This window comes from Lolium rigidum, chromosome 3, assembly GCF_022539505.1.
Source record: "Lolium rigidum isolate FL_2022 chromosome 3, APGP_CSIRO_Lrig_0.1, whole genome shotgun sequence".
Lineage (NCBI taxonomy): Eukaryota > Viridiplantae > Streptophyta > Magnoliopsida > Poales > Poaceae > Lolium > Lolium rigidum.
In genome coordinates this window covers 254,842,418-254,851,547 of record NC_061510.1, presented here as the reverse complement: position 1 = coordinate 254,851,547, position 9,130 = coordinate 254,842,418, and the positions used below count along the sequence as shown (strand labels likewise).

The 9,130-nt window shown below is 54.1% G+C and overlaps 1 protein-coding gene across 1 annotated transcript; it reads left to right on the top strand.

Annotated features, from left to right (window-relative positions):
• The first annotated feature begins 5,003 nt into the window (after positions 1–5,003).
• LOC124696384 (putative F-box/FBD/LRR-repeat protein At5g22670) lies at positions 5,004–8,213 on the top strand. Its single transcript, XM_047229122.1, has 4 exons — positions 5,004–5,137; positions 6,028–7,198; positions 7,302–7,445; positions 7,566–8,213. Exons 1-4 carry the CDS (start codon positions 5,004–5,006, stop codon positions 8,034–8,036), a joined length of 1,920 nt encoding a protein of 639 aa, XP_047085078.1. The 3' UTR covers positions 8,037–8,213.
• Positions 8,214–9,130: the final 917 nt, after the last annotated feature.

The following is a 9,130-nucleotide window of genomic DNA, read 5'->3' as shown; positions in this document are numbered from 1 at the left end:
GCGCCAGCCGAGGGATAATCTGCTTGGGAGGCCATGTCCTTGAGCCGTGTCGCGAGGCCCGCTACCGCCAACTCGATCGCTTCCTTTTCAGCTTATACGAACCGAATAACATCGGTTCCTAAGATTTCGAAGCGCTGGATGTACTCGTCACCGTTTCCCGCGCTTCGACGTAGTTGTGCTAGATCGGCAATGCCGCACTCGGAAGCTTCGAATGGTATTGCATATGGAACTGTTCTTCCAATTGCTTCCAAGTTTGGATGGAGTTTGCCGGCAAGGAGGTGTACCATCCAAAAGCCGATCCCGTGAGGGACCGTGGAAAAAGCCTCACACGTAGCTGATCCGACACCGAAGCCGGTCCTAGTTGAGCCAGATATCGGCCGATGTGCTCGATGGAGCTGGAGCCATCCGATCCACCGAATTTGGAGAAGTCGTGGAGCCGATATTTAGGTGGCAGCGGGATCATCTCGTAATCGTCGGGGTACGGCTTGGAATAGCCGATCGCTCTTCTTTTCGGCATCATGCCGAATTGGTCTCTCGCATGGTATCGATCCGATCCGCCGTGCTGGCCGTAGGAGTTGCACTCGAAGGTTTGCCGGGGTGGCGTACTTGGCCTGCCATGTTTGCTTCTCCAGCTCGAGCCATCCTGCAGGAGCTGGGCTCGGGAGTTTCGTCGGCGTGGCGTATTTAGTTAGCCACGTCTCGCTCCGTCGCCGACTTTCCTCCCGTCTTCGCCGGAGTCCCCGATGTTGTGGCCTGGCTTGTGAGTGCCCAGCCACCACAATCCGGCACATACATGCATGCGTATCCATGAGGGATCTCCTTAGGCGCCTCCATTAAGAACTGGTAGTCACTAGGGTCGCCACCAATCCTCGTAGACGAGGAAGGCCGGTGTAGTCGGCACTTCAGCAAGTGCCGCCAACGCATATGGCAGCGGTGGACGGACTCGGAATGGCAACTCTCCTTGATGAGTCCCGAGAGCTGGTCCCGACGGCGAGTACCGGTGGCTCATGATCTCTTGGATCACGCGCGAGCGACACGCTCCAACACGTTGACCAAGTTCTCGCAGTGGCGATGTAGTGAGTGAGCCACCGTGTAGTTGATCTCCTCGCCGTTGCACCTCGGTGCGTTCCTCCGATGGGGTAGAGAGGTCTATCCCATCGAGCGCACTTGCGGTGAGAACCCCTTCCATCTCGATGCCACCGGAACGGGTTCTCTCGAAAGAGCCGATGAGGTCGGCTTCGAGGGTAGCCTTGATCTCATTGTATTGCTTCTTGAGGTCGTCGAGCAGATCCCCGTAGGTGATCAGGCGTAGCCGTCCGCCATCTCGGATGTAGATGGCGATGTGGTTGATGTAGAGATTGTCCCACCGGGCGTGCCGAATGTGTTGATCGCCAAAACCCACCGGCGGGCAGCGGCCTTGTCAACACCGTAGAGCCGGGAAGAGCCTAGAGCCGCGGGCCGGCCGAGCCCCTCCGAGCGACGGCCCGCAATGCTCTTCTGGTCACACGCGGCGCTGCGAAGTGCAAGGGCGTGCCACCTGACCTATACCTGGTCAGGAAGGTGATGAGGATGCCTCGCTTAGTTTCCTGCAGGGCATACATGTAAACGTTAAATACGAGCCTCGATCGGCTCTCGAGTTATCCCGTGAATCGGCTCAAAGAGCCGATCCACCCATGATCCGTACGGGGTGCACGGATACTTGGTGGTCCCGCTTGATCAAGATGAAGCTGATGAGATCTACGACGATTTAGGGTTTTCACCGCATAATCGGATCATCCTACTCTAGGTTGGGCCTTGCGGCCACGCACGGTGCTCGTAAGCCGATCCTAAACAAGGCCAAAAAACCAACATGAAGTTGATCCTAGGAACATCCCGTTTAGGACTTGCGAACGCCACCCTACGTGCCACCGGATCCTCCCCCTTTGTAAGGCCTAACTATTGCGGATATTAAACTAATCCTTGTAGAACAAGGAGCAATCGTAACGGATCAGATCTACTAAATAATGATCAAGCGGGTGCCGCCCCACACCTGAGATAGGCGTGAGGGCGGCTAGATATGCAAGGGTTGCACTACGTAAGCATGCTTAAACGAAGAACAATGCTAACCCTAACACATCTAATGATAACTACGTTGCTCGCCATCAAAAACGCTTCGATACGAGCAACACATGGAACAACGTGAGCTAGTGCTGCCTAGATCGCAAGATGCGATCTAGGCGCATGTCGCTTACCCGATAGAAACCCTCGAGACGAAGGAGTTGGCGATGCGCCGAGATTGGTTTGTTTTGGGGTTGAACGTGAGTTGTTGTTTATTCCATAAACCCTAGGTACATATTTATAGTCCAGGGACTTTCTAAGGAGAGCACATCCCCTCGTGCACGATACAAACTCTAACTCTTATCTAAAAGGGTAAACTACTAAATAAAGATACACGGGCAATTCAGCCCAAAACCCTTCGTGCCAGGCCGCTTCAGAAATCTTCCATGTAATCTTCCAAGCCCGGCCCACCTCTGGATTTGTCTAAAATCTGGTGATAACACACTCAACGTCTTTTGGTTCACCTCCTTGCCATCGACAACCGTGGCGGCAAGTGACGCGGCCAGTGTCGCAGCGCTAGCTTGGGTGATTTCCTCGGCCATGTCTTGGGTGACGCCGTCGCTCATGCCTTGGGTGAAGCCGTCATTTCCAAAAAAAAAGGCTGGTAGTCAATGGGATAGCCCTCATGAACATCATCGTAATGAATGTCTTCATATTGAGTGCACAGTCACCGTCTTCCTCGTTGGGGCGTTGTTGATCATGTCATGCATGATGGCCTCACCATTCATGTCCACAAATTCCTACATGCATAGTGGCCATATGACAACCCGTCGGTAGGATCAAGTAGCAATGCGAAACAATTACAAGAAATGAGCAATAACTTTACCATCTTGGTCCCTGACGGAACCTCGCTAGTTATTCCGTCGAACAGGTTGGCTGGTGGTGGCATATCGGCAGCAGAGGTTCTACGTTGTTTCTTCAGCCCTGCCGGCGATGATTTCCCGGCTGTGGGAGTGCGGTTGAGGTTGATTCCTTTGCCGGACATACACGAAGACATCACGCGCGGATCACCTAGCTGGGATAGCACGCATCCAACACTACTATGCCCGCCGCCCTGGGATGGCGTATGCGGCCTAGGTTGAAGAGGAGGCCTGCCGTTCGGCGCCAACGACGCACCGGCCACGTCATGACCTTGGCCGGCCAGAAGGGTAACCACGCCATGGCCAAACGCCACGTTCAGCGCCTCCTGCTTCATCATCATGACGGCCTGTTGGGCGGCTTTCCGAGCGAGTAGCTCGCCATTGGCATGCTGACATTGGGAGATGATGCGGTCGTTTGCCTTGAGCCGCTCTTCTTCCAGCTTGGCGGTGGCCGCTCGAGCTCTGGCGGCTTCTCTCCGGCCTACACGTTTGTCAGACTCGACCCGGCGCTACTCCTTCGTGGCCTTCTTCGGCTTGCCTGCTTCTTTCTAGCGGTGGCAGTGGTAGGCGTGGCGGCGGAATTCATCGTTTCCGCTGGCTTTTCCGCCGACCGAATTTCTGCGGTAGAGTTTTTGGAGGGAATTTATGCATCACTAGCGGGAGGGACCATGGTCTTCTAGGGAGGATAAGGGAGGACGCACAAATTGTTTGGCCCAACGAATGCCTTTCCAAATTTGGGGAACAGATAGGCCGGTCCGCTCGAGTCGGTCCATTTGCGTTGTACCGCTGGAACGTGCGTGACCTATCCAACCATCCGCGTGGACTGTTTCGGACAGCCCATAACCATTGAGTTGGAAAATTTTGACAGAAAGGACCACATGTCCCAACAAATTGCCAGAAAAGGACCACATGCGAATTTTTTTTTGTCAAAAAGGACCACGTGGCGGCAGGACGTGCCAGGCAACACGTGACACCTGCCGCCGGTGGTTGTGGTGGCAGAGACTGCCGCCGCTCTCCATGGTGGCACGTTCGGAGGCACTGCTCCGTTAGCCAGGCGTTGAGGCAGAGCTCAGACCGCGCGGCAGCTACCTAGCTTGGCTACAGGTGATGGCAAGTGTAGCGAATGGATTTTGTCTGGTCATGTTTGGTTTAATCCATCCATCTCTTTGCATGGTTTTAGTGGATGACTGTCGTCCTTTCAACATGAAACATGACTGTACTGCATTTAAGGCGGACGGAACGGAGAGATACTCCCCACACAAACCCTAGGCGCCACAAACTCTACCGTAGCGTCGTCTAGCTCTTCTTGCGACGGAGCCCGGCCTGCGAGGAAGTCAATGGGGATCCTGGTGGTGCGATCGAGGCCGCGGGCCTGGGCGTCCCCGGGGCCGGGGCAGGGGCTGCCGTGGTGGAGCAGCTACGGCCCCACGGTCACCGTCGCCTGTGTCTTCCTCGTCTTTGCAGGAGGAGCATTGTTTCAAGTTCCTCCTCCGCATCGACGATGACCCACTCGGCATCAAGCGGCTCCCAGATAAGTTCGCCGAGTTCGTCGATGGCATCAAGCCAGCCCAGTTGCAGCTACGGGAGGCCAACTGCAACTTCTGCCGGTGGCCTGTCGAGGTTTTGTTCGACAGGCAGGGCAAGATGTACCTGCACACGGGGTGGGACAAGTTCTCCCGCGATCTCGCGCTCGAGCCCGGCTGCCAGCTCACCTTCCTCTACGAGGGGGACGGCGAGATGATCGTCAAGGTGTTCGACGACACAGCCTGTCGCAGGCACTACCACACCGGCGAGTCCGGCTCGAACACCGACAGTTAAAACTGTTATCGTTCTTTCGCGTCCGCGGGGTGACGCAAACGGACGCGCGCGAACAATTTGGGCATCCAAAATCCATCGCCACGTTGGAGAGGCCCTAAGATGTACACGGACGGCGCGGCCCGGTCACTTAAAACCACCGCCGGCGTGCACTTCTCTTTGTTCCCTGCCTTCCAATCCTAGCCGCCGCCGTCCAACCGCCGCGCAAACCCTCCCACGCACCCACCAACGATGGCGCACAACGACGAGGCCGGAGACAGCGGCGGCGGCGTGGTCCACTCGTTGCAGCTCAGCCTCGACGAGGCCGATGTAATGTACCGGCACCGCATCCCCGTTCCAGTGCAGTACAAACTGCCGCACGGCTGGCACGTCTCCAACGCCGGCTTCGCCGTGCCACCGCCGCCGGCAGCAGCACAGACGCGAGTCGCGAGGGAACGGCGGAACCGGATGACGCCGGCGGAGAGGAGCTTGCCAGACAACGCCGTCGAAAGCCCGACCTAGCAGCGGCGTTTTTAAGATGAGCGCGCCGTCGTGCTCGCGCGGGCGGCCGACCACTCGCGTGGTCGCTTCAACGCCGTCCGTTTGCGGGCCACCGGTGGAGATGCTCTTAGGGCATCTTCAACGAGGACGCCGAGCCTTGCGATCTCGTCGTCCGTCATGTTGTTCGGGCACTCAAATTTCCGGCCCTCCGTCATGTCCAACTGCCATGCCATCCTGGAAGATGCACGCGACGTAGTCGTCGCGTCATCCTTGGCCTCCTCATTGTGATACGCCAGCGTCTTATTGTAGTCGTCGTCGTGGTCATGGTCGTCCTGTGCAGACGTCCATTAGAGATGGATGAAACCAACCGTTACTAGATAAAATACATCCGCTACACTTGCCATCACCTATAGCCAGCTAGCTAGCTGCCGCGCGGTCTGAGCTCTGCCTCAACGGCTCAACGCCTGGCGAACGTTGACGCCATGGAGAGCGGCGGCAGGCTCTGCCGGCACGGCGGCACAACCACGGGCGGCAGATGCTACGTGTTGCCTGACACGTCCTACCACCACAGTAAGGTGGTTCTTTTTGACATTTTTTTCGCAGGTGGTCTTTTCTAGCAATTCATTGGTCCTTTCTGTCAAAATTTCTTGGGTCGGAGCGCTAGATGCTCTTGTAATCGAATCGCCTCAAGAGAAAGAAACAACTGCGTGACTGATTCGTGGGCCACGAGGATCGGTTTCGAAGATTTTAGGCCCATCTAGCCATCTTCCCGCAGCTCAGTAGCATTTCACTCCGCCGTAGCTGCTCTGCTCCACTCCACAGGTCTGAAAACCCTCACCCCCACCCAGGCGCTTCCGGCGGCGGCCATGGACTCGCGGATGTCGCCCGGTCCTACGAACTCCGCCATGGCGGCCGAGTTCCAGCGCCTAGGCCTTGACCCGGACGATGCAGAGGGTCTCTTCCGGCGGGCGGCGGCGTCGTTTGTTGACATCCTAGGGACGCTCGGCCCAGTAATGGCGGTGGTGACCGACTTCCTGAACAACCACCTGAATGATTCGGCATCGCTCCTTTCCCGCTTGTTTTTCCCGCCCAACTACGACTTCCCCACCCCGCCCGCCTCCCCCGCCGCCCGCCTCTTCGCCCTCCCTCCCAACGATGCCGTCGACCGCGTCAGCCGCCTCCCCGACGCGCTCCTCGGCGACATCGTCTCCCGCCTCCCCGTCAAGGACGCCGCGCGCACAGCCGCGCTCTCCCGCCGCTGGCGTGGGGTCTGGCGCTCCGCCCCGCTCGTCCTCGTCGATGCCGACCTCTTCCCCGCCGCCTCCGCCGTGTCCAGCGTCCTCTCCACGCATCCGGGGCCAGTTAGCTGCGCCCACCTCACCAGCAGCTACACGGTGGAGTTCCATGACCTGCTCCCGTGCTGGCTCCAGCTCCTCGCCGACAAGGGCATCCAGGATCTCGTCCTTGTCAACCGCCGCTGGCCGCTCGACTCCGCTCTCCCCGCCACCTTCTTAGGCATGGCCACACTCACTCGCCTCTACCTCGGCCTCTGGAAGTTCCCCTCCACTGTCGGCCTCCCGCGCAAAACCTGTTTCCCTAACCTCCGTGAGCTCGAGCTCTGCAACGTCATCATGGGGAGCAGGGATTTGGACTTCATCCTCGACAGGAGCCCCGTGTTGGAGATGCTCTCTATTCACGGCAATCTGGTAAAGTTTCGCCTCCGCCTTGTCAGCCAAAGCATTCGGAAAGTGGCTCTCACTGGGTCCTTCGTTGAAGAAATCTTCGTCGTAGACGCCCCCTGCCTTGACCTGCTCATCCATTCCGAAGTTTGGATCCCGGGCGGCAGTTGCTCCAAGATCAAGATCGGCCATGCCCCCAAGCTGCGCTATTTGGGATTTTTGCATCCAAGAAATCACGTCCTAGAGTTCAGCAACACCATTATCAAGGTAGCTCATCATTCAATTTCTTTAATCCTACTACACCATCAATGTAAATTTGTGATTTTTATTCTCGCAAAGTATCAATTGGGTGTTCTGACTGCAAATGCAGGCTAGGACAAGAGTGAGCCCCAGCACCATGGTACCAAGCGTGACATTCCTCGCTATGCATGTCTGTTTCGGAGTCCGCAATGATCTCAAGATGATGCCCAGTTTCCTCAGATGCTTCCCGAATGTTGAGGACCTCCACATCTGGGTGAAGCCCCTGACACTTCTTTTGGCATTCATTTGCACCATCATGTACTAGTATCATATTGCTAATTGCTATCAATAGCTGATGAACTATATGGGCATTTTGCTTAATTGAATTTTTCAGTCTAAGAAAACTGATCAATCCGCTGGCAAACTCAACCTGAAATTCTGGCACGAGTCTGGTACCATAGAATGTATCCAGTCACACATCAAGCGGCTCGATTTCCATGATTTCCGAGGAGGTCAAAGCGAGCTCGCATTCCTCAAATTTTTCTTTGAGAGCGCATTGGTGCTGGAGGAGGCGCTGATTCATTTGGACGCTGGTTTCACTTCGCTGGAAGAGATAGATTCTAAACTGGAGATTCTGGGGTCCATGAAACGGGCCAGCAAAGCCTCCTTGGTTGTGGCCACTGGTTGTTCTGGTCCTCAAGGAGCTTACACTCGGAGCTTCAAGAGAGGTTCCGATTTCTCTGTCCGTGATCCTTTTGCTCACTACTCTGATGCTCCAGTATGTACATGCAAGACACCTCTCGAGATCTGTATTCTGTGTTTGAAGACGCCTTCCTCCTCTGGTTCTGCTGTTATGATTAGCTAAAGTGTCGTAGTACTGTTGTTGGTATACACGAACACGACTACCATTCTGTCGCAGTTATGTTTATTGATTTGCAATTATGGATCCACTGTATTTTTGTTTGATGTGGTTTCATTAGCTAGCTGCAAGCTTATGACAATGGTGTTACATTGCATGTTATCGCGCTAAACAAGTGATGCTGGTGAGAATTAGTGATGAGATTAGGTAATTGATCTTCTGTTTACAGTCATACAAATATCTCTATATGTTACATGAAAATTTATGTCCAGATTCGTTCTAGCAGATTGTGCAGTTGTGTATATTCCGATTGGTTTGCATAGATATGCCCAGCCAATTTTTGTGGCAGTTCTTGATGGTTTATCTTGTTCTTGAGTTGTGAAATTGAATCCTAATATGCAAGCTAATTTGGTTAGCTTGCCATGTGCTAAGGCCATGATAACTTTAGCTACATTGCTAGAATAGTTGTCGAACTGGACTGACAAACTATGATGTGTAGCACCCTAGACCAGTTTGGCTAAAATTCTAGCCCCCTGCCATTTATTCTCAGGTGTTCTCTACACAGTGACGAGTAGTTGTTCCAGAGAACACAAATACTTTGCACTCTAGGCTTGCATCTTGTCAGCATATACTATGACATTTGGTAACAGTATTCGCAAATATGTTTGTTATGACATTATCTTATTTACATCGCTTTGCTGCGTGACTTGCCTGTTTGTTCTTGCAGTTTTTCTGCATGTAGTCGTGTTTTTATACTGTAGGCTGTTTACCAATAATTCCTGACTGTAGAGATGGGAGTACTTGGGTGGTCCTTACTCCTTAGACCTCTTATATTCCATTGGGCTAATGGACATTAGTGTCGCAATTGCAGAATCAGATTTAAACAGAGGGAACTTACGAGCTGCTTGCAAATATGTTACTACCCATACCTACTGACTAATCGCCTGATTTCTGGTTAAATCACTGTCGAACATAATAGCCGTAAGATCAAGCTGATCATATATTGGTTAACCATATATTTGTGTACTGCATTGTATAATACGTTGCTTTTCTACCTTTTCATTTTGGGAGAGTGATAACATCTTTTAAAAGCGCATATT

Excerpts from the sequence above, each read along its gene's own strand:
- LOC124696384 (XM_047229122.1), top strand. The coding sequence starts at position 5,004 with ATGGCGCACAACGACGAGGCCGGAGACAGCGGCGGCGGCGTGGTCCAC. Across the intron at positions 5,138-6,027 it reads TACAAACTGCCGCACGGCTG|CTCAGTAGCATTTCACTCCG; the intron begins GCACGTCTCCAA and ends ATCTTCCCGCAG. Across the intron at positions 7,446-7,565 it reads TTGAGGACCTCCACATCTGG|TCTAAGAAAACTGATCAATC; the intron begins GTGAAGCCCCTG and ends TGAATTTTTCAG.